The 24608-nt window shown below is 52.7% G+C and overlaps 6 protein-coding genes across 6 annotated transcripts; 2 read left to right on the plus strand and 4 right to left on the minus strand.

The window, feature by feature from the left end:
* Positions 1-13: 13 nt before the first annotated feature.
* Positions 14-937, minus strand: P168DRAFT_335130 (uncharacterized protein; the record flags this gene model as incomplete). The annotated part of the gene is made up of 4 exons (XM_024841707.1): positions 14-551; positions 665-697; positions 729-757; positions 874-937. 4 exons carry the CDS (start codon positions 935-937, stop codon positions 183-185), a joined length of 495 nt encoding a protein of 164 aa, XP_024689726.1. The 3' UTR covers positions 14-182.
* An 835-nt stretch (positions 938-1772) lies between these two features.
* On the plus strand, positions 1773-2492 carry P168DRAFT_329859 (uncharacterized protein; the record flags this gene model as incomplete). Its single annotated transcript, XM_024841523.1, has 2 exons — positions 1773-2127; positions 2199-2492. The coding sequence occupies 2 exons, from the start codon at positions 1773-1775 to the stop codon at positions 2399-2401; spliced, it is 558 nt and encodes a 185-aa protein (XP_024689727.1). The 3' UTR covers positions 2402-2492.
* A 456-nt stretch (positions 2493-2948) lies between these two features.
* P168DRAFT_307014 (uncharacterized protein) lies at positions 2949-4816 on the minus strand (the record flags this gene model as incomplete). Its single annotated transcript, XM_024839073.1, has 3 exons — positions 2949-2967; positions 3107-4567; positions 4632-4816. The coding sequence occupies 3 exons, from the start codon at positions 4814-4816 to the stop codon at positions 2949-2951; spliced, it is 1665 nt and encodes a 554-aa protein (XP_024689728.1).
* A 2033-nt stretch (positions 4817-6849) lies between these two features.
* On the plus strand, positions 6850-10882 carry P168DRAFT_335133 (HET domain-containing protein; the record flags this gene model as incomplete). The annotated part of the gene is made up of 1 exon (XM_024841708.1): positions 6850-10882. The coding sequence occupies one exon, from the start codon at positions 6850-6852 to the stop codon at positions 10816-10818; it is 3969 nt and encodes a 1322-aa protein (XP_024689729.1). The 3' UTR covers positions 10819-10882.
* A 172-nt stretch (positions 10883-11054) lies between these two features.
* P168DRAFT_274750 (uncharacterized protein) lies at positions 11055-13759 on the minus strand (the record flags this gene model as incomplete). The annotated part of the gene is made up of 1 exon (XM_024835447.1): positions 11055-13759. One exon carries the CDS (start codon positions 13757-13759, stop codon positions 11081-11083), a length of 2679 nt encoding a protein of 892 aa, XP_024689730.1. The 3' UTR covers positions 11055-11080.
* Positions 13760-14189: 430 nt separating this feature from the next.
* P168DRAFT_284674 (uncharacterized protein) lies at positions 14190-23279 on the minus strand (the record flags this gene model as incomplete). Its single annotated transcript, XM_024836145.1, has 7 exons — positions 14190-16289; positions 16357-17532; positions 17587-21173; positions 21549-21666; positions 21707-21819; positions 21906-22029; positions 22113-23279. The coding sequence occupies 7 exons, from the start codon at positions 23277-23279 to the stop codon at positions 14190-14192; spliced, it is 8385 nt and encodes a 2794-aa protein (XP_024689731.1).
* Positions 23280-24608: the final 1329 nt, after the last annotated feature.

Consider the following 24608-nt stretch of genomic DNA (forward strand, 5'->3'; position numbering starts at 1 on the left):
ATTGTCTTATTACTCGGTCGCTGCGGCCGATCCCTTCTTTTCTTTCTTTTTACCTGAGTTTTCTATTTGCAGCAGGAAAAAGAAAATATGGTCCTATACTTAAATTAAAAGCCAAAAGTAAGAGTCCAGAGCGGCGTCAAGTCGCATGGTGAGGAATCAATCGAGTCGCTCTTTGGCGTCCATCAAGCAAATTTCGCCCTCCTGACGCGCCAGGGAGTCGGAGAGGGGTTGAAAAGAGTCAAGCCCGCATCGCACGCACACCACAAGTGGGAGGAAAAGCCAATGATGGATGGTAGGCTGGCATGGTTCCATGCGGCTTGATGCCCACGTCCGTGGTGCGACTGCATGATTGGTTTCCCGCTGCAAGTCTCGGCCTTGCGTTGTGCTGAAATCCTGGCGTATTCCTCTTCTTCGTCATCACGTTGGCGTTTTTTCTTATCCCGGAAATCTCGAGGAAATCGGACCATCCTGGATGATTCTGAGGCCGAGTGTTGGCACAGCCCCTTGGAAGCGACGATCTCTAGTTCTTCTGGTTGGGGGCCGATGACACCCTAGGGCTCGGTCGATATTCATAGGATGGGTCCATATTTCTAGGACGGATCTATTCATCTATGGAGTAGACAGGACTCTGTCGGTACTGGCTGTCAGAGTCAATCGCTCGCACCTCGTGGTAGGAGCGATATTCGCGTTGACAAGACTATAGTCGCATTGGATATAGGGCTACTTACGAAACCAGAAGTATCATATCTTTTGTAGCCTAGGGTAATCACTCATATTTGCAACAACTATTATCACTCGCCAGAGGTCTTGCTTGTCGAACAAATTCGAAGATATTAGGTGATAATGCAGATATTGTGTGACTCAACACCCTACGGGGCAGCGTGTTCCAGTACCTCCCAATCCATGCCTGGTGGATTCCAGGAGCATTGATCGACATGGTTTAGTGTCTAGTGCTAATGGCGAGATGAGCCACACCCTCGAGATCGGGAAAAAGGCCAAGATGAAGCTGAGATGTGGCGGGGAATGCTCGATCTGTCACATGACCAGTGATCTTCTTCATGGCAGATTTGAAGCTTTTGACAAAATCCTTACACTTCCCCTTCCCCTGGAATCACTATGATACTGATTTCCCACAAATATAATATAGACGAGGTGGGGGTAATGTAAATTTGGCGCACATCCTGGAAGTCATAGCGATTGGGCCATGACATCCAACATCATGAGAAGTGTATTCCTCCCACGAATCAATCACACTTCTGCCTGCGCCAACTCAAGTTAGGCTCACCAAACACGGTCATGTTTCCCGAGTAGAGTCTCTGAGCGCCTAAGAATAGGGGAATTCAAACCCGAGAGGTCACACCTCGATCCCTTTCCAAAGTAAGGCCGGAGATTGCAGATACGAGCAGACCCCACCGGTTAGGGACAAAGCGGCTTAGGGCACAAATGGAAAGGGTTCTCTCGTGACGAGAGAACGAATGAGACCAGGTCCTTCTTCCCCACGATCCTGAACTGCCACCATGCCCAGCACTCAGTCGTGTCTAGCGCTTGCTTTCAGCCTCAACGCCTCGTATTGAGGTCGTTTGGGGCGACGATGGTGTTTGCTTCGCTGGTGTATCAGGTAACCGAGCCAGCGATGAGAGACTTATAAAGCCGTCATAGCCCGCGTCTTCGTCTTGGAATTAATCTATCCCATCCATCTTCCAAACCAGCGCTTTCTTTCTACCAAATCAGTACCTATCTCTTCAACTTTTACCAACACTTCATATATCATCATGCGTTTCTTCCCCATCGCCGTCGTGGGCCTCGCGTCCGTCGCCGCCGCCGCCGAGCTCAAGACCTGGGACGACATCATGGGCGACATCCCCACCTGCATCAAGAAGTGCATGAACGACTTCTACAAGGACGGCGGTCTAGAGGCGGAGTGTGGTGCCCCCGAAAAGGCCACCACCGACTGTCTCTGCAAGCCCGCCAGCAGCAAGATCATTAACGACACCATGAGCAGCGTCGACGAGCTGCAAGACTGCCTGAGGGAATCCTGCTCTGAGTCCGACCTCACGAATAACATCGACAAAGTCAGCGCTATGGGCGAACGCTCCCAAGATTTCCAGGAACAGTGTGAAGGCAAGGGTAAGTTCTAACTAGATCTTTTTTTTCGTCGTGTGTGTTATAGGCGCCGTGTCTAACTTGTGTTATTTTAGCCGACTCCGATTCCAAGGACGACTCCAAGGATGACTCCAAGGATGACTCCCAGGATGACTCCAAGGATGACTCCAAGGATGACTCCAAGGACGAGGCCGATTCCAAGGACGATGCCGACTCCAACGGCGCTGGCTCCCTCCTGCCCGGTGTGAGCAAGACTATGCTTGCCGTTGGTGCTATCCTTCTCCCCGCTGTGCTGTAAATTGGAGGATACTCTGGGAGCATGGAATTTGTTCTTGTTGGGATTTGGGGGCTTTCTTCACAATCGATCCTTGGTTATTGCCGGGGTCTTTGCATGTAATGACTGCGATATATCGCCTATACCATCTTGTCATTTTGATTCTGCATTATTTCGTATACAAGTAGAAGTCGGAGTCAGTCGCTCGCTATACTTTGCTAAGCACAGACTGTTGGTTGATCTTTGTCGGTCCACTCCAGCCCTATCCCAGCATTAGGGGAACCGCCGGGCGATCATTACGTGATCCATCGTCATTGCGTCAGTGATACTGACTCAGTATGCGCATGGGCATGCTTTAATTCTCCATCGTTCAAGCGACACAAGGATGATCGATATTTCACTTTCAAACGAATTGTCTTCTGGTCCAGTTAACTCGCTGATAACTTTTATCAAGAGACTAATTCGACAATAGCTTTATACTAGCCTCTGCACCGAAAAGCTGAACGACATTTTGAAAGGGCCTGACCTGACTGGTATCCCAACAGTTTATTTTATTGATATTTTATCATATTCAATTATTATCAATAAGTCTATAAGGTATATACACATCCGTTTTCAAGGTAACCTATCGCGTGGATAGAGTCAACAGAAGAGAAAAAAAAGCGACAAAGGAAAAAAAGTCAAACAAATGGATATCTACTCGCACTTAACAAGGCTTATCCCACTTACGATCCACGCCGCGCACCTGGCACATCAGCAGGCATCTCATAAACCGGATTCACCTCCGCCGGCGCCTCAACAGCCACCGGCTCCGCAGGGACCTCCACTCTCCTATCCTTATCCTCGAGCTCCGCCGGCGCCGCCACCTCCTTGGACGCCAGTTCCGACATTCCCACGCCGTTTACGTCTCCATTGCTGCCGGGGACATTGCTGCCGGGGATGTACGCTGGCGGGTTCTCGGGCGACGTGCCAGCATTGCCGGCTTGCTGCTTCCGGCGGTAGATCATGAAACCGATGGCTCCTGCGACGAGGGCCACGCCGACGACGACTCCGACGACGATACCCGCGATAGCACCGCCCGACAGACCGTCTGACTCCTTGTCGCTGGGCTTGTCACCCATGTCTGGGGACGTCGTCTGCTTCGCTGCGTCCGGGGCGGCAGCCTCGGTCTTGCATTCTGTGCCGGACGGCTGCACAGCGTGGTACTCCTCGTCGTCGGTGATCTTGTTCTGCCAGACGTGGAACTTGCTCTCGTCGTGATTGACGAGCAGGTACGCGGCTGTCAGGAACGGCTGACCCAGATACCAGGTGTTCTCGTTGGGCTGGCCGTCCGTATAGCCGACGAGAATCTCGCGCGACGTGTCGCTGAAGCCGAGCTTGTTCTCATTGACGTACGAGTCCGTCGTGACGAGCTGCTCGTTGGTGATGGTGATCTTCAGATCCGTGTTCAGCGTGATGGTGATGTTGCCGCCGAAGACGGGCTCTTCTATATCGTACAGCAGGCCGTTCGGGCGCAGCCCCGTCGAGTTGCCGAAGTACTTGCCCCCGAAGGAGGACTTCATGCCTTCGATGGTGTCGGCGTCGAAGGTCATCAGTCGGTTGGAGGGGTCGATGCACATGTACCGCCCTTTGGAGAGGGCGTTGTACTCGGTTCCGTTGGGCATGCCGACGTCGACGCTCGTCACGAAGGCGTCGAGGCCTGTCGGGCAGTCGGAGTTGAGGTTCACGTCGAAGGTCTGGCTGTCGCCTTGGGTCTTGGCTTTGTCGTAGCCGCCGAAGACAGCGACGCCGTTCATCTGCTCCGGCTCGGTGTAGCCGTTTAGTCCGAAGAAGAGACCCCAGGATTTGGAGAGGATGGCGCCCTTTTCGGAGAGGTATTGCAGGAAGGTGGAGTCGGGGCCGAGGCCTAGCGAGTTGAAGGTCATGGCGCGCGTAGTGGTCGCGACCGGGAAGTTGTATAGGGCGTAGGTGTCGTTGATGTGGAGGGTGTCGGCGCCGCGGGGCGGGACGCCGACGAAGTCAAAGGCGTCGGACGGGGAGTCGTGCGCGGTGATGTTGGCGCTGGCGGTGTCGGTCCAGCTTTCGGAAGGGTCTGTCATGAAGACACCGCCGCGGTTGAGGATACACGGATCATCGAGGGAGGCTCCACAGCCTTCGTGCCAGTCCCAGAGGAAGGTGTTGTTTGCGTATCTATTCAAAGGGTTCGTTAGTCTTGGTCCACATGTTGTCGGCGGTTGGGGGGGGGGAGATGTACCCGGCCATGTCGAACGCCAGGGCTTGTGGGGGCGTGCCCAGCGAGATCTCGAGGCCTCGCTGCTGGGTGAGGCCGTTGACGGTGACATTGCGATAGGGCAAGGTGATCACGTTGCTGCCCTCGCAGTCGGCCGCGGCCTGCTGTGCCAAAGCCAGAAGCGCCAGACCCAACGTTCGGACGGTCATCATGTCCACGATGAGTTCTATCCCAGAATCAAGGTATCATCCAACGGGTAGGAAAGATTGCGGTCCAATAACCACCAACACGGAACGAAATGAGCGTGGAAGTTGGATGGCAGGACGATGTAAGACGCGCAGGAAGAACGAGGGATGACAATAATGAATAATCCCTAGCTTTCGTCTCCTCTCCCTCCTGGTGGGGGCTTTGCTGCGGCTCAATCCCAGCCATTTTTAGTGTGAGCATATAGTTTCATGGGGTGGGTTGGCTGTGTTGATTAGTTTGAAGCTGTCGCGCAATGATATCCCGCCGCGGTCGTAGTGTGGGTCCGACAGAACTGTCTATTCACCCACGAGTTTCCCTTCGGAGCAATCCCTACGATGATCGGCAAGGCTGTCCTACCCCTTTTTCGTGCTATTATTACATCCATGTCGGTGTATTGCTGGGAAAACACTGCCTATAGCTTAACCGATACTGAGGAATCTATTGTTTCTAGAAGAAAAACTTGGATAGATGAAGATTTCGAGTGCGAACGCTGTTTTACCTTCCCAGTTAGTTCTTCCAGTGGTCGGGAGGAACACCACGCAGTAGTGCTTATAGCGTTTCTGCTGGGCGCACGGGGGCCACAAACCTTTCTCCGTAGAATTGCCCATCCAAAGATCACGATTGGCGTTTGCAGAACCCCTGGATTCCAGTCGTGTGGATAAGATGCAGCCTGATTGGCCTTGGCGTATTGAGTTTTCTGCAATTGACCCGGGTCATTCCTTTGGTCCACGCTGACTCGGGCTGTTCCGTCGGAATCTTGCGCTCTGTGGAGCTTAAGCACCGGTCGACAACGTTGCGACGTGACGTCTCACATATTAGTATTCCAGTGCTCCATATATCATCAGCATTCCAGTCAACTAGAGATGGAAAGAAGGAGGCCTCAAATAGGATGACCAACCATTGATGTGATAGTTTTAGGGCTCGACGGGGCATGTGATTTGTCTGTTAGAGATACATTGATTGAAACTGCACCAGTTGGTCCTGGTAATCAATCCTCGTTCAATGATCCAACGTCTATAGAAGCTTCTCATATAGATCAGACTTAGGAATCTTTCCCCGCTAAACCAAGCTAGCAGGCTTTCATGACCAGGATCTCAGACGATGCTGACAGTCCAGCGACACCGCCTCATTCTTGGCAGTTCCTTGCATCTCAGACTCCCAAGCTGACAGTAAGATCGATGCGGAGTAAATTCCACACGATTCAGGCAATTTTCATCTAATTGTCCTTCAATAAGTCATAACGATACTGGAGTAACTGTTCTTGTGATCTTATCGGTGGTGCTGCAATAATCCAGAATTTAATTTCCCGAGGTTGAGTGGCGTCCTTGGTAAGAATCTAAGATACGGAGTATAGGGAAAATGGGAATACACGAGACATGCATAGAATAGATCTCGCATTGGCATACAATGCCATTCTCCAAGTACTTGCATACTGTTTGGTGGCCAGAGATGGGTCAAGATGCTTTGGTGTGTTGATTTGCGGGCCTTCACGATATATATATTCACTACACTCTTGGCAGATAACCGATGGCGGTTGGAATGACAGGGACTTGAATCCTGTCTCAAAAAGGGACAAGAATTATTGATAGTATCATCTCACTGTAAAATCCTGCATGATCTTGTAGAGAAGTTTGGCTCTGCATCTTGTTTGATCACCCGACTCTGACACTGAGTGTCTGGTTTTTTTCATCGCAGATGTAGATCTCGAGTTCATAACGCTCTTCTCAACACCTGCTTACCAGTACGATCTCTTCCAATCTTAATCAATGATTCTCGAATTGATTTCATCAATTTGTTACCAAACTTTATCAACATTACGAGAAGGATGGCGAGCAAAGATAGACGTTATTCGCCTCGTATTAGATTAGTGCGGGGTCCAGCCTCGCACCTGACGATGTTGAAGACATCCTTTATATCATCCACTCAGGCAGACAGAGTCCTATCCTCTCGATAATATGGCTTAACTCGACTACTATACAAGAGCAAAAACATCACCATGACTTCGCAAGAAGATTGGAACCAAGCCGTGCATCGGATCCGCCAAGCGCAGGCCACCCTGAGAGAAACCTGGACGTCAGGCGCAGTGCCTGTCGAGGAAGAGATCGCGATGCGCGCCAAATTCGCCGAACTGCTTTCCAACGCATTCGAAGTTTTGGGAGACATGGTCGACCTCAATGACTGCATCGAGCACCTCGAGACTATTGTGAGACGGCTGGGCCCACCATCTCCTGCCCGCGCGGAGTATCTCGACAAGTTATCATACTCGAAGATGTCCGCGTACAAGACCACAAACTCCGTGCGAGATCTTGACGAATCGATCAGGTACGGTCAGCAGGCAAAGGACGAGGTAAATCCCGCTGATCGCACACTCCTGTGTCGCATATACCACAACCTCGGGTACAACTTGTCGCACCGGGCGCAGCTGGGTCCCGCGCGACCGTCCGATATCGACGAGGCTATAAGTTGTGGGCAGATGGTGATTGACCTGGCTGACCCAGATAGCGAGGAGTATGCAAACACTTTGATGAATTTAGTATCACGCTTTCAGGCGCGGTTCGAGAGAGATCACCGCGAGGAGGACAGACAGAGCGCCCTCGAGCTGATCCAGCTGCGACTTAAGATAGACACTCCAGAGACTCTCTCGTATGCTTATACTCGCCTTGCGCAAAGCAGGCTCGCAAACCTCGGTTCCGATGATATAGGTGGCATTGATGACGGGATCGCCCGAGCTAAAGACGTCCTGCGTCTGATGCCACTGAAACACGAGGGCCGCATTGACGTGCTCAGAGAAATCCTGGTGAAGTATGAGCGCAGGTATAAAAAGTTCAACGAGCGATCCGATATCATTACCGCCGTGCAGTATTCTGATATTATCCTTGAGGCTGTCCCGCCCGGATATCCGCGCCGTCTCGATTGGGCCGTCCAACACTTGGCTCTGATTGCAGAGCTAGCTGCGTCTAGTCAATCAGTAGATGAACTTGATAATCTCATTAACCAGGCGCGCCGACTACGAGAGGAAGTTCCGACCAGCCATGCGAAACGGCACGCAAGTGGGCTGGCGGTTGGAGCGATCATCGCACAAAAGTTCCTCCTCTCGAAACACCTCGACAGCTTCTACATGCTAGTCAGCCACGCGATTGGTGTCTGTAGCGATCTGAACGAAAAGGAAGACAAGTCAATAGCTGTCAACACTACCTTTCTGTGGCAGCTCTCTAGTTCTATACGCAAAATAAGTCAAGGGTCCGAACACAGCCCTGTCCGTGCCCAAGCTACCGAGAAAGTACACGCATACTTCACAGCGGCTTACCAGGATAGGAAGCTCTTGAAAGGATTGGCTTCGATTCAGATGGAACATGGATCAGAAATTGAAATACTGTCAACACACTCAAATGCGACCGAGCCACTCTCCAACATTGACCTCGACAGCGCGCTTGAGAAAAAGACGGATGAAACGAACACGAAGCTCTCATTACGGCAAAAAGAGCCTGGATACAGACCACGCAATGATTACCACGATCAGTTAACAGGCCTTAGGCACCTGGGTATCGACAAAACCGCAGGCAGAGTCATCATGTCAATGGAAGAAATCGTGAAGGATATGATGGGATACACGGACACAGATGAGCCCCGATCTTGGACCGAACATGCCGAACGAGAGAGCAGACTTGAGCACGAGTTCCTTCAACGTGAACAACAGGCGGGAAAGCACCCGAATCCGAACCTTTGTCGTGTCTGTCGAGCTATCCAGATTATTATCGGACCGACATCGCCTGACGAGGGGTATTCCTGGAATTCAAAGCTTTTTCTACCCCATGGAAACTGGTCGCAGCTGCAGTGCCGACGACATTGTGGGATATGCCGCCTCGTCATCTCGCTCATTACCACCGCGCAAGGGACGCTACATCCACGCCTGGCTGAGCTGGACCAGGAGATTCAGGGCGTACACTTTCACCTGCGGAAGTTGCCTTCGGGGGAGTCGGTGTTGGGCGTTGAATATGGGCTCAAGACAGTTGGGGGTATTCGACTTCTAACACCGACGAACCACCAGGATGCACTGCGTCAGAGCTATCTAAGGGACACGGGAAAGCAGCTCGTTGATACGGCCAAATTGCGGCGATGGCTCAACAACTGCGACTACAACCATGGTCGAATTTGCAACGGTGTTCTGGGTGACTCCCGTTTCAACCAGGACGTCAACCTGATACTGGTCGATGTCCGGGACCGCTGTCTGGTTCGGGCAACTTCTGCGGAGAAGTATTTTGCTCTTAGCTATGTGTGGGGTGCAGTTCAGATGCGTTCTTTACAGCGAAGCACTCTTGAAGCGCGACTTCAGCGCCAGTCCCTGGACGAGAAGACGCTGGACCTACCCACTACAGTAGTGGACGCTATGCTACTCGTGGAATCACTGGGAGAGCGCTATCTCTGGGTTGATGGGCTGTGCATCATTGAAGACGACGAGGGAGACAAGACACACAACGTCAACACGATGGATATTGTTTACGGAAAGTCGTTCGCGACGATCATGGCTGTACACGGGACAGATGCCAACGCCGGACTACCTGGTGTGCGGCCCGACTCTAGGGCGCCTCAGCACATGGAGTCCATCGTGGTATCCAGCAGATACCGAGATCACCTGGGTTATGAGGCCGGCCTGACTAGTGATACTACGGAAGACATAACCATGGTCGCCACACCAATGCCACTGGAGCTGACCTTGGAGGCCTCTACTTGGAAATCGCGCGGTTGGATCTTGCAAGAAGCACTGCTCTCTCGTCGACGCCTATACTTTACCAAGGACTGGGTGTACTTCCAATGCAACAAAGAAACCCACTGCGAGACTCTTCTCGCTGAGTCGGGGCACGCTGAATTCCTTAATAGCCAATTGCCCCTGGCGTCTTCAACGAAACCTAATAACCCTCTGATGGAGCTCAAAGAAATCACATCACCTTCAGCAGAGAGAAGCCTCCGCCAAGCATTCGGGATATACAAGGATCTTGTGGAAATGTACACGCCGCGGAGGATCTCCCTCGCCAACGACATCATCCGGGCCTTTTCAGGCATCCTATCAGTCATGACCGAGTCCACAAACCAGCAGTTCGAAAACGGGCTCCCAACCGGCCTCTTCGACATCTCCCTCTTTTGGTGTCCTGCCGAACCACTATTCCGCCGGTCTTCCTCAGAAGCCAGCTACCGCACAAATCTCGCGACAGTCGCCTCTCTCACCGAAATGTCTCGCGAGCACGGCATCAAATACCGACTGACGCCAGCCAAGGACGAGCCGCCCTCGCTATTCCCCAGCTGGTCATGGGCAGGGTGGGTTGGCCCTATCGAATACCGGCTTACCGACCTCGAAAACGAGCCGCTGCCGACTCCCTCAGTCGACACATTCTCCATCTACCACCAAGGCCGCCACCACGAGATCCACACCCACCGAGCTAGCACCTCCCAAACCACAACCACACACACGACACAACCACCCATATCAGCCCCAGACCTCGGCCCATACACGCTCCAATTCTGGGCTCGCACCGTGCACGCATCCCCCTCCTTCCGCCTCCAACGCCACTTTCCCCCGGACTATCTCAGCATCTGCCAAAACCAGACCCACAGCGAAGGCCAGCAACTGATCCTCCGCATCTACGACCGCCAAAACCGCCACTGTGGGATATGGTATGCAATTCTGAAAGACGACAAGCTGCTGGGGACGGAGCTCAACCTTGATATGGTCGAGATATCCTGTCTTAGTGACGTGTATAAGCGACGAGAGGGCCCTATGCGCGTGGAGGGCGAGATTGACTTGTTCGATAAGGGCTGTTTCCCGGATACTGGGCCTGGGAGTGGCTTGGTCAATGTTGTTGTTGTGCGGTGGGATCATGAGGTTGCGGAGAGGTATACCGTCGCGCAGGTTCATGTTGCAGCTTGGGAGGAGGCTGGGCCTGTGAGGAGGCATGTTCGGTTGGCGTGATGGATGGTCTCCCAGCGAGGGATACTCACATGGTCTAAGTCTAATGCTAAGTGGTAAAGGTTTGGGATGGAAATGGTTGAGTCCTTATATGTTTGCTTTTCTTCTCGCTATCATACTGTGTTTCCTTGGAGACCTAGCAGTTATAGCATACGTGTTGAAGCCGGGATTGCAGCTCAGCCGGTATGGGATGTTTGAGGAGTAGATTGGATTAATCTGCAAACATTATGGGAACCGAAAACCTCATTATGTCCAATTAGGATACTCATAGAACCATCTGCCACTTGACCCGCTTCTCCCTGATCATAGCCAACACGCCCATGGGCAAGAACTTCTGATCCACAATATCTAGGGTCCCAAACTCGTTTAGCAGACTCTCGGCGTATAGCTCCAGAATCCAACGGCCCTCCTCTTCCATTCCCGCCAAGTTCACCCGTCCTCTTACACTATCGGATGCAGCAAGCACCTTATTCGTCCAATCCACTGTATACTTGGACGGGACCTGGCTCAGATTATCATAGCACCTCCGAAGGGGGGAACTCGTGCTATCTCGGAACCGACACCACTCGTCGAAGAACATGAAGTTGCGCTGCTCTGACCACCGCACGACAGGTGGCTTGCTAGAACCCTGAGGCGGGTTCACCATCTGCAGGCGTGCATTGATCGTGCGTTCTGACAGCGCGGCAAATTCCTGAGCGGCCTCGTCGTACGCATCGATGTCCTGTTTCTCGAACTCATCAACAAACTGCGCCGGTCGCTGGGGGAGGCTGTCGCGGACGAGCAGCATCGGGATGAACGGGTTGCGGAGACCCAGCCCGCCGAGCTCCACGGGCATGAAGAAGAACGCGTCTGGGACATCTGGGGCGTCGGGGAAGTGCGTTTTGATCATGTGGCGCAGGTGCGACGTGACAGTCGGAGTGTCTGTCTTGCCGAAGAGCGTGTCGTACATCTTCTGGTATGTCGCCAGAATGGAGTCGACGTGTGGCTGGCCGAAACAGTGTGCGGGCTGCCCGAAGGTGCTTCGGAAGAAGAGCCCGATGCAACTGTTCCAGGTGCGAATCCACGAGATGACGCTATCGCAGTGGTTCAGCTGGGTTTGAAGCTGCTGGACGTGTGCGTCAACCTGTGGTTGGTCGATGACCCAGTCGCCGGAGGTGCTCTCAAGTTTCAGGAAGCCAAATCTGACGGGCCCTTCGGGAAGTTGGGATGCGATGGCTTTGTCCGGCGACTCAGATAGGTAAACTGAGCCCGTTTTATGGTGGTTGAACTCGAGCTTGGTCACTTCTGCGAACTCGTGCATCACTTCCCATGCGCGGGCGCACTTGTCTGGATGGCCGGAAAGCCAGATGTCGTCGTGGAGTCGGTACAGGAGCATGCCTGTTTCGCGGTTGACCGCTAGGTCCATGAAGAAGAGTACCAGCTCTCCCATCAGCTTCTCCGACGCATGAGCCATGGGGACACCCTTTCTGCGGATCCGCGACCCCTTAGGCTCTCGTCCTTCAGACGATTGGTCCATGTTGAGGGGCGACTCGAGATACTTTTTGAAAAAGGCTATCCAGTCCTCGGAGAATCCGATAAAGCGCATGACAGCAAAGATGGTGCTGTGCGAGAGGCAAGTTGCAAACCACTTAAGGTCCGTCTGGATGACTGCCGCCTCGCCGTACAACTGCCGATGAACCAGCGTCTCTGTGGCGATCTTCCTCAGGATCTTCTGCTTCACGTTTCTCCCTTCTTTTTTAGTATCTCCCGATGCGGACTCATCATCATTGTCGTTATCGTATGATCCCATGCCCCGTTCGGACCAAGCTTCCTGCGTTTCCGGCAGTTGGCACAGGAAGTACGTGTGCACAAACTCATTTTTGCGCTTTTCTTCCGGGCTCACTATTTCCTGCTGCGACCCGAGAAAAAATGTCCGGCGTAGGTGATCTCTTGTCGTCATTGTAGGACGCGCCGACCACTTCCAGAGCTTTGAATGCTCCACAAAATTCCGCAGAACAAGCTTAACCCGATTGCATAGCCGGCTGCCGATGTATTGTACGAAGAGTGTCTGCAGCACGTCCTCGTCCATCCAGATACGGTATTTGCCGTTAAGCTGTGGTCGCGGCAAAACGGGAATCCCCTCTTCCCCCGCGTGCCAGTCCCACTGGTCAAGGTCCGCGTAGCGGAAGTTCAGCACATCCGCGATCTCGTTCAATGCCACCCGGTTCTTCAGGAAGGACTTGAGCAAGGCACGCTTTTCTTCGCTCACGAGATCCTCCGACAGAAGACCCTTAATACACAGCGACAGCGAACGCTCGTTGAAGGGCTCCGCCGTCTTCCATTGGCTTGTAGTTTCCTCCATGATCTGTTCCCGGAGGTCCTCCAATGCAGCGCGGCCTTCTTCCCCTGGGAATAGCCCATCGAGAAAGGCAAAGATCTTGTCCTGGTCGGTATCCAGCGGCTCAAATACTGTCGCCTCAAATTGATCGCACAGCTGCTGCAGTCGTTGCTTCTGCCTCTCGTCCACAACTTCGTAATCGTCCTCCTCCGAGGAGTCAGACTCTGAAGCCGCGGCTTTGGTCGAGTGTGGATGCACCCACTCCGTCAGGAGCCGAGAGTACAGATCCGCCATGGCCAGTTTGGCACTGCGCCTGTCTAGTCGTTCCAAGAGCGCTTTCTCGAACCCTAGAAGCATTTCCTCCGGGATGGTAGAGTCGTACCGCGCTTGCTGCAGCCAGCTCGCCATGTTGCTGACCGTGGCGTCGTCGGCCATTTGCGGTTGAAATTCTTTCATACTAGCCAGGAGGGACCAGACGCGGCTGCGAGGGTCCGAGTGCTGTTTTGAGGCCTGTATTATGGCTGCTTTGCGGGTCTCATATGCATCGCGTTGCTTTTGTAGTTCGCGGATTTTGCTCTGGGTCAGCGAGAGCAAGGTCTGAGACAGGGCAGCATCCACGGGTGCCATGGTCACTGATAAAATTATGATTTGTATAGTGCGCAGGAGGATAAAATGTCTATCCCAGTGAGCGTGATTTTCTCACGGCGTTAGGCGGGGTGCGCAAGGGTTCATATAGTCAGGCTGCCCTTGGGTGGGCCATTCCAGGCTCCATTGGAGCCTTGTCTGATCGGCATAGACCCTTCCAAGCCACATGTTTGCCTAACCAACCTCATCCTTCGAATGTCACCGCTTCTGTGGAAATTGCAATTGGGGTGATTTGATTCGACAGCAATATGTCCACTCATCCGGTGTCTGCCTGATGGACCAGCGTCGGGAATGTGTTCCCCAAAATGCATTAAGCCATTTGGGGGCGGGAAGGTGCAGGATGAGACAAAAGTAATCAATCTATTGATGCATGCTACAGTACTGATCCCAGGTTACCATAGCGCGCACGCAGCTAACTATCACTACCCACCGCCCAACAGTCATAATACACTTTAAGAAGCTCCTTCATGGGTTTGAGGCCCAAAAGCTTCGGGTTATCGGACAGCGCGCGGCGAAGATTGCTGGTATCGTAACGTGACATGTGCTCAAAAGCAGCCCACGACAGCATGTGCTGGGAAAGCTGCCCAACAACCAAGGGCGTCGTTACATTCCAGCTTGCGTCGCTGAACTTGGTAAATTCTCCCACCCATTCCGTATTTGAGAGACTTCGTAACGGAGCCGGCGCATGTTGACTTAAAATTTGGAACACCTCCGCGAGGGTGATGACCTTTTCTTGGTCGGGTTGGAGCACGTTGAACGCGTGGCCAATGTTTGAGTCATTTACCGATATGTGCGATATGACAGAGGTAACGAAATCCACCGGGACAACCTGCCATCGCTGTGGTGGGGGTCGAGGGTAGCAGCCCAGTCGTATACAGTTGGTCATGAGACGATTTACCATGTCGTCCTTTCTGCACGCGCCTGTCATACTGTGCCCGGTGACGATGGCTGGACGATATATAGTGACAGGGAAGCCATTGTCTTTCGCATCCCAGAAGATACTCTCCGCCACGAATTTGCTTTGCGTGTAGCCGAGTGTTTCCCTCATAGTGTGCGCCTCAAGGGTCGGTCTCACGTCTTCCGCAATTTCTGTCTCGGCGTCTTTCGCAAGACCACAGGCAGACATACTGGAACAATACTGTATAGATTTCAGACGCTCGCTATTAGCGAAACGAAGAATCTCGAGTATCCCGAGTACATTGGTGCTGCGATGGATTGCATAGGGTAACGTATAATTCGAGTATCCGGCAAAGTGGTAGATGACACTTGCCCATTGTGCCAGTTCTTTGTATCGCTTTTCTTCTATGCCCAAGCCCTTCGCGGACACCTCTCCAGGGACGACGATAATTTTGGATTCGAATTCCATTGCTGTGCCGTACATGGAAAACGCCTCTCTGATCCGTGCCATCCCAGCTTCAGGGGATTCGGCCCGGACCAAGCAAGCAACGGCCTTAACTTGTGGCAGGCACAGGAGCCGAGCCAGAAGAGACGAGCCGAGGAAACCAGTCGCCCCGGTGAAGAATAACTTGCCTTCGACTTCTGAAGTCCAGTCGACAAACTCCCTGGAGATAGGCCGCATAGCTCTGCCCAATGCCAGATCTTCCTGGAAGTCAAGATTCTCATCTAGCGCTGGCGGAAGAGCATCCGCTTGAGTGTTCGGACCCGCAGGGTGGCCGTATCTCTCTCGCAGCTTTTGCAAGGCGATTTTACTCAATCCCCCCACCCGACCAGCGGATGAGACCTCTACCAGCGTAATTTCAATGCCAGCGTTCCGACGGAACCACGTTCGGATTTCAAATGTCATTAGAGAATCAATTGCGATGTCGGCGAGATCCTGTCCGCTGAGATCGTCTGGACGCGACGTGTAGGAAGCGATCAGTTTTCCCAGCTCGGAGGTTAGACGTTGCTCTGTCTTGGGATCATCTAAGATTGCAGGGTTGTTTTTAATTGCGTCCATTTGCTCCCTGAGTTCATCAGTTCGAGACTCCGACGGGCCATCAGCGACGTTCGATAGCATGTTATTCCATGCACTGAACCGGACTTCGCGCATCCACGACCATGCCATTTCATCGCTGGTTGTATGCCTTGTCGTGCCAAGGCCCACAATAAGCTGACTAGGAAGATGGTATCGTTGTGAAAAGACAGCAATTCCCAACGCTTGTAGTAAATGATGTTCTTCTAGCAGCTGTAAGGAACCAGAGCGTGCAACTTCCATAGTTCCAGGATGTGACATCTCTGATACATATCCAATTCCTAGCACGAGCCCCAGGTCGATTACACTTGCCACGAGGCCTTTAGACCGGCGGTATTCGGCAAAGGCGTCCAGGAATGTGTTGGCCCCCGCGTAGTTTGTCTGACCGGGCCATCCGCTAATGCCAGCGACAGATCCAAGTAGCACGAAGAAATCGAGCGGTTTATTTTCAAACACAAGATGAAGGTTCCAGGTGCCTTGTACCTTGGGGGTGAGGGCTTGGGTCCATTCATCGTGCGACATGTTGCGGAATCCTTGGTCCTAGAGAGCGTGTTAGTGAGTCACGTCAATCACTCGAATTCAACAAATTATTAGGAAAAATACATACTCTAAGTACCATAGCCAAATTTATGATACCCGCAATGGGCGTCGGCGATGCGTTTTCAGCCCGACGGACATCTTCAATATTCGCCACATCCCCAGCAACTGTAGTGACGCTACAACCTTGCTCCTGGAGGTCGCGGATGACACTCTCAGCTCTGGCAGTACTGGAGCCCGATCGGCAGAGGATAACCAGGCGACGGGCACCCTTCTCCACCATCCAATTCACGACGGCACGGCCGAGTCCACCAAACCCACCGACTACCAGATACGACGCCTCGGCGGAGAAGTAAGGCGTCGTTTCATGAGCCCGGGTTACTGCAAGGGTGGAAGGCTCTTCCGGCATTTTGATCACAATCTTTCCCATATGCTGGCCGCTTTGCATATATCGGAATGCCTTCTCAACATCGCCAGCCTCGTACACGGTGATGGGTTTAATCGGCTGCGCTTTGCCTTCGTTGAAGTATGCGAGCATCTGATTGGTTAAGTCGCGCAGGTCCTCGGCGTTGTCGTTGATGAGCTGCAGGACATCAACTCCGACAAAGGCTCTGTTCCCAGCGAACAAATCCATGTCTAGTTTACCATGGCCTAGAAAGTCCCGCTTGCCCAGCTCCAGCATCTTTCCGAATTGCGCAACGCATTTCCACGACGCATGAAGCAACTCACCCGACAGCGAGTTCAAGACTATATCTACACCGCGATTATTCGTCATTTTCATGACGTCCGGGAGGAAAGACGCGCTGCGAGAGTCGAATATGTGGTTGGTCGGGATCCCTAATTTTTGGAGATGCTGGATCTTTTCCTGTGACCCCACGGTTGCATATATTTCAGCCCCAACTGCTCGACATATTTGAATAGCTGCCAGGCCTACGCCACCACATGCAGAGTGGATCAAGACCGACTGCCCTTTTCGAAGATTTCCCACGGTCAGTAGAGAGTACATGACGGTCACATAGACGCAAATAACGGTGGCAGCCTCTTCCAGAGGAAGCTCGGGTGGAATGGGAACGCATCGATCTGCGGGTAGTATCCTGCGTGTACACATGAGCCCCGTGCCTGCTAACATCACCTTATCGCCGACTCGAAGGCTCGTGACTCCAGGCCCGACACGACGGATGATTCCGCTTCCTTCGATGCCGATCTCGCCAGTGTGTGACATGAAACCCATCGCGATCATTACATCCTGTTATGTTATTGTTAGCAATGTCCACTGCGGTCAGTGACGAGCAAGCCTTACCCTAAAGTTAAGCCCAACGTATTTCACATCCACTTCAACATGGCCTTCCTCGACCTTAGCCGGAACAAGATCCGCTAACGTCCACATGAAGGAACTGAGCATCGCGTAGGTCCCAATGTCTAACATGCGCGTTCCCGCGATTCCCTCTGCCCACTCCAGCGGCTGCTCCAGAGACTTCCACTCATATCGACCAGCCTGGATTACACCGTTTTGCACGACAAACTCACACTCGGGGTTTGCATCCGGGTCCTCTATCTGGGATAGGAATGTTTCATATGCCCTGATGATCGGCTGCAGGGCCCTCGAGTCAGCATTATCAAGCTCTAACGTGACGAAGTTCTGCGTAACCTCGTGTCGAAGAGTTCGCGCAACTCCCAAGATCAGCCCATAACGAGGGTCTCTGCACCCCAACTGGATCGACTGCGTCACCCAGAAAAGGCGGCTGGTTGTACAGCGTGATAACCAACTACGGAACCGGTCAAAATCTTCCTTTGTCAAATCGAAGAAGAACGGGCCTTCTAAATCCATTAGGGATATGATGTGAGAGCCCGGCGGCGGCGGCTGGTCAAGGGTCGAATAAGACACCTCATAGCCAGCTAGCTCAAGCTGATGCCCAAGCTCCCGGGCCCAATCCGTGGTCCTGTACCTGCAAAGCAGGAATACTTCGCCCTTTTCCAGTTTCGGTGGCAGTAGCCTTGAGACCATGTGCGCGCTGAGCTGATACGGGGCTTCGTTATCGTATCGACAGCATTCGACGCCCGTAAATCCCTCTTTCACTAGCTCACTGTGCCACCGTTGAGTCGAGACATATGGTCGATCAGCCCGACCATCTTCTTCCCCAAGCCACCAACCGGGTAGTAGACCCATTATGTAGTCAACCTTGAAGACATCACCGGCCAGCTCGATAAGAAACAACCGACCGCCCCGAGTCAGGAGCTTCCGGACGTTAGCCAGAGACTCAGAAAGCCTCGGTGTCGCATGGAGAACATTGGAAGATATAACCAGGTCATAATTCTCGGCCTCAAACCCCTGCTCAACGGGGTCACGCGTGATGTCCAAAGTAGCGAAGTTCATATCCGGATAAGACTTGAAACGGTCCTTCGCTTCTGCCAAGAACCCCGGCGATATATCCGTGAACGTGTATTTGGAATATAATCTATTACCGCTCCCTGGCACGAGACCCTTGAGCGCGGTGGAGGTGTCCCCGCCAGTGCCACCTCCGATCTCCAGGATCCGAAGAGCGGGCCTAGAATGGCCTAGCGATTCAAAGAACTCGTGCCACGAGGAAATCTGGGAACTGATTGAGTATAAACCCTTCAGGCCGCCATCTTTGATGAGAAGCTCAATTGGATGTATTTCGCCTGCGAAAATCCCACGGATAGACTCGTGCACCCTTTTAGCTAGGATATACATAGGATACTCGGTTGCCTCGGGGGACAGGTTTGTGTACTCCTCAATTGCCTTCCTGCGGCTACTCTCGTCTAAAGTCCATGACTCCCACACTTCTGGCACCAGATTGGCGTGATTCGCGCATATGAGGTCGTGTTGAGATTGGAGCCACGACTGATACTTCTTGAGATGAGGCTCCACTGGATCCAAAAACTTGGTTTGATGGTATGTATCACACGTGAAAAGGCTGAACATCCTGACCATCGTTTTCCCAAAGGTGAGACGCGTCTGCGTGCCAGGGATTTGTTCTCTCGGGGGAATGAAATCGATGTGTGGCCTAAAGCGGAGACTTGACAACAGCGGCAGATTCGTCCTACCGACATCAGGATCCTGCGTAGAGAAAAAGTGGCCGTTTTGCAGACGCAATGCAGTACCAGATCCATAGTTAAGGGTCGCATCCCCGGACATAGTGCCACCGGCGCCATCGCAAGAGACAGCTAGTACCATTGAACCTCTCCCGAAGTTGACGTGCAGACTTTCCAACCCGATCGGGATGCATAACCTCGTCATGCGGCGCGGAATGCCGTTTGTTGCAGCCACACTGAGCAACTGCAAGGCCTGGTCGATGAGTATAGGATGGAGTGCGTATCGACTGCCGTAGAATGATTCCTCATCCTGGACAGTGGCCGCAGCCTCGAACGCCAGCGGATGCGCCGATATTTCACGCAGTCGGCGGAACTGGGGCCCGTATGACATGCCGCGCTTGTCCAACGCGTTGTACCATTTTCCTGAATCGACAGATCGCGAGTATGGTTGAATATTCTCCGTTTCATACGGTCTGTCTGGTCCTGGCCTTACCTGGCCCATGCAGTGCTTCCTCCAAGTGCCATTTTGATAGGCACTTATTGTAAATTCGTACCACACCGAATCAATGTTATCTGCGAGTTTAGCTGGTCTGAGATTGGTTGAGAGCTCTGTTGTACTTGATGAGTCGAGTATCATGGCAGTCCGCATGAACAGGTTCCTAATAGAGTAGTCCTCTACGCCAGTCATTTGCCGAATAGCCTCACCAGCCATTGCGACGTAGGCCGCACACGGGAAGACAATGTCCCTGCCAATTCTATGGTCGGCTAACCAGGGCACATAGTCTAGGTGTAGAAGACATCTCCATGATGGCTCCACGTCGGAGGATTCGAGTCCCCGAGAGCCTAACAGTTCATGGTGCGGATACTTGCGGAATTTCCATCCATGCACCATGCGGGTCTCGGCCCAGAACGACTCGTCGTGCTTCCAGGAATATGACGGTAGATCGGTTAATACTCTTCCCGTAGGAACCAAATTCGATAACTGAATAGAGGTGCCATGAGAATATAATTGCCCAGCAGTCTCTAGCAAAGTGTGCCATTGGGCGGAATTCCTCTGCAAAGTGGCAACGTACGCCCATTTTTTGCCCTTGTTCTTGCTAGAGTTCATGATCTGGCGAATAGGCGAATGGAGTGCCGAATGTGGCCCGACCTCCAGGAGTAACTTGGGGGTTTTATCAGCGTCGATTGCTTTCTGAACTGCGGTACTGAAAAGCACTTGACACTGCAGATTCTGCGCCCAGTATACCGTATCCAGATCGCGCGGTTCACTTATGCGGGCCGCAATGACGGATGAGTAGAAAGGAATCATGTATTCGTCTTGAGATATCAGAGGACGTATTGCGTTCTCGTATTCTTCCGACACGTCTTTCATGTGGTTAGAGTGGTAGGCGACATTGACAGCCAGGCGTCGGCAGAAGATATCAGGGTGTTCATCCCGTATCTGCTCGAGGGCGGCATCAAGTACAGCTTTATCTCCTGATATCGTCACACTGACAGGACTATTTTCGCAGGCTATCATAATTCCTTCTCGTAAATATGGCCTCACCTGCTCTGGACCCAACCCAACAGCAGCCATTGCGCCAGGACGGCTGGCTGCGAGCTTCTTCGCCACTTGTCCACGGAAGTATGCAATGATTATCGCAACGGAAGCGGGTAGAGCCCCAGATGCATAAGCCGCTGCAATTTCTCCGCTCGAATGGCCCACTACTGATTCTGGCACAATGCCCCAGCCGTGCAGGAGATTGACCAGAGCAATCTGAATAGCAGTAGTTAAAGGCTGGGCGAATTCCGGCTCCCCGACGCGGCTTGTTATGTTCGACTTTGACAGTTCCTCTGTTACCAGTAAGCATACAACAACCTCAGCGGTTTGTAGAGAACGTGCCTTCAATGGTCCACGTGGGAGGGTCATCCAGGCGCTGGAGTGCTTGATCCATTGCTTGGATGTCGCTTCTAAAGCTAGGCAATTGCGCTATGAGCTCGCTTCCCATCGACGACCATTGCGATCCTTGGCCGGTAAACACAAATATCACAGACGGTGATATTGTCCTAGCCCTCTGAAACGGAGCAAGATGGCCATCAAACCCCACTATCGAGAAGGCGCGGTGTGTGAGGTGTTCTCGCCGTTGAGATAGGGAGTAGGCCAAGCTGTGCACTGATAATGGATTTGACTCTAGGTAGTCGGTGACACCCTGTATTTGGCCATCTAACGACTCTTTGCTATTCGCCGAGACCACCAGTAAGTGGCGGTTTTTGGCGCTGCTGGCTTTTGATCTTGCAGGGACATCATTGTGGCGTAACAACGGGGCGGAATCAAGTATGAGCTGGGCTGTTAGCGACGATATATCCAAGTAGACATGAGATCATACATGTGCATTCGTTCCACCGATCCCAAACGAATTGACGCTGATCCTCTCTCTTTTGTGTAGTGGCCATGGTTGAGGCTCGACCGGGACCTGGAGCTTTGCAGCCTCGAAGGGAACTAATACAGATCAGCATACAAGCTACTGCACTAGAGACCCCCGTCTTATCAATAAAGAATGGTAGCATCAAGAAGATTGAGCATACTCCGTGGATTGGGGTCTTTGAAGTGAACGTTGGGAGGAATCGTGCGGTTTTCCAGCGCGAGAACGCACTTGATCACGCTGGTGATGCCTGAGGCGCCCTCCGAGTGACCGACGTTCGGCTTAACCTGTTTGGGTCAACATCGCCTTAACATCAGGCAGTCTGATAGAGCTTCATCTTCATCTTCAACATCATATCACAATCACTTACCGCACCAATATATATCCCATCCTGGCCAAATATGTTCGCAACAACAGATGCTTCGGCCGTGTCCCCCGCGATCGTCCCAGTGCCATGACACTCGAAGAAAGCAGTCTTCCCGATCTCCTCATCGGGAATACCAGCTCGTCCATATGCCCTCCGTACGAGCCTTTCCTGTGCTTCAGACCCCGGCGTGGTGATACTAGGCGTCTTTCCATCGCAGTTAACAGCCGTGGACCGGATGATTGCACGGATAGGATCCCTATTCTCCAACGCATCCTTCAACGGCTTGATATAGATGACGTTAATCGCCTCTCCCCTCCCATAGCCATCCGCCGCAGCATCAAACGTCCTGCAAACCCCACTCTGCGACAGCACCATATTCTCCGACATGGAGACCGTCATAGTCGGGCTCATAATCAGGTTCACCCCCGCGACCAGCGCAGAGGAGCAATCCCCAGCATACAAAGCCTGACAAGCATCATGCAACCCAACCATACTCGACGAGCACCCCGTCCTGACAGCAACACTCGGGCCCCGCAAATCAAACTCATACGAGACGCGGTTCGCGAGCGCAAAGTCCCCCGCGCTCATCACCCGGTACCGGTCGAAATGCTGCGTATCCTTCGCCAGCAGATCCAGCCAGTCCTCGCCGAAGCTGCCCACGTACAGCCCGATATTGGTGCCCCGCCAGCCCGTCTGGCCGCCGTTCTCCATGCACTCCCACACGACCTCGAGCAGGTGTCTCTGCTGGGGGTCCAGCTTCGCCGCTTCGAGCTTGCTCATGGCGAAGAACGACGCGTCGAGGTGGCTGATGTCGCGCTGCAGGAAGTAGCCGTGTTTGGTGCGCACGGCGCCCGGACGCAGCTCGTCGTAGAACGCGTCCACGTTGTACCGCGACTCCGGGACCCGGCACAGCCCGTCGCGCTTGTTGACGAGGAAGTCCCAGAAGTCGGTGTCGGAGTTGACGCCGCCCGGCAGCCTCATGGCCATGCCTACGATGGCGACGGGGAACGGGACGGGGTCGTCGCTGCCATTGCCTTGGCTGTCCACTTCTTGTCTGTCTGACGCGGCGGTCGGTGTGTCCTTGGTGGGAGGGTGGAAGAGGATGTTTCCTGGACTGGCGGCTTCGAAAAGGGTCTCTTTAAAGGCGCGGCTGTCGAGAACCCGAGCCATTCTGGAAACTAACTACCTGCTGGCTGGCTGTTGAACTGTGGATGATCGTATAGATTGGGACGAGAATGGAACAGAGTGACATGTATAGGACAAGGTATAGATTGCTCGCTATTGCACACCACAGAATATATCGTCCAGCATACATTCATCCACCGGATACCGTCCACCAAACGGTTGCGGGCTACCGGTTCAGCATGCCAGACTGTTTAAAGGTATAGGAGAGATACGACGGGGTGGTCGCTCAAAGCCTGGCATTTGGCCAGATCATGCTGCTGCCCGTCCACACACCCGGTGCTATGATCACAGATTGGCTCGTCCTCGATCTAGTCCTCGCCTTTCAGCTTCTGGGGTAACAATGTACGCCGTGGGTGTTTGACAGATGATCTAGCCTCTCGAGACTTGCCTCGAGGTTAGGTCTAATGCCAACCGCATAACACATTTACACATGTGAGCCATCCTTTCTATTCAGCTATCCAAACAAGCCATCTATCTAGCCACCATTTCAGCCATCCCCAAATCCTCAAAAAGGAAGAGCCCATCGCCAACCACCATCTACTATCCAACTCCCAAATACAACACCATAAACCCAGACATCCATCATGCGATGCAAGACATACATACATACATATACATACACACATGCATACATGTACCCAATCCACAGATGTTACACATCACCAGCCCCAACCCAACCCAGCCAACCCCAAAGCCATACATATGTATAACAACTAGGTATACAAGTAACACAAGCCGGCGCGCCTCGCATCCCGTCCCACCAGCCCCATACCCAGAACGAAACCCAGCATAACATAAGAGCACCCACTGATGACGATCATAAAGACCCGTCCTCAGCCCTGCCGGTCTGATTGGAGAATAAATCAATGCACATTTTGCGGCGTAAAGTGTCCTTACCTGTCTGTCTGGCAGATGTTTTAAGACCGGTGTTTAGTTATACCCCGCTGAAGACACGGACGGGGGGTCATCTGCGGTGGGTTTTGGTTTCTTTTAGTTGGATGAGTCGTCGCGTTCTGGTCTTTTGTGATGAGATGGATGGGATTGCGGGAAGTTTTGATCTCGCTTTAGAGGTGAGGTAGTTGGGTAGGTAGGTAGGTGGGTGGGTGGCTAGCCCATCCATCCATCCATCCATCCATCTGTGCATCTTCCTGGAAGTGGGAAGGGGCAAAACAACCATCTTGACGTAGGTGCGACATGGTTACTAGGCGGGTAGGGAGAAGATATCACATGAGTAAGGTAGATTTGTTCTATTACAGCCAATAAAATGTCTTCAGCGGTATATTTACAAGAATAGTAGTTAGTAGGCACCTAGGT

The sequence above is a fragment of the Aspergillus campestris genome (assembly GCF_002847485.1).
Source record: "Aspergillus campestris IBT 28561 chromosome Unknown P168scaffold_12, whole genome shotgun sequence".
NCBI lineage: Eukaryota > Fungi > Ascomycota > Eurotiomycetes > Eurotiales > Aspergillaceae > Aspergillus > Aspergillus campestris.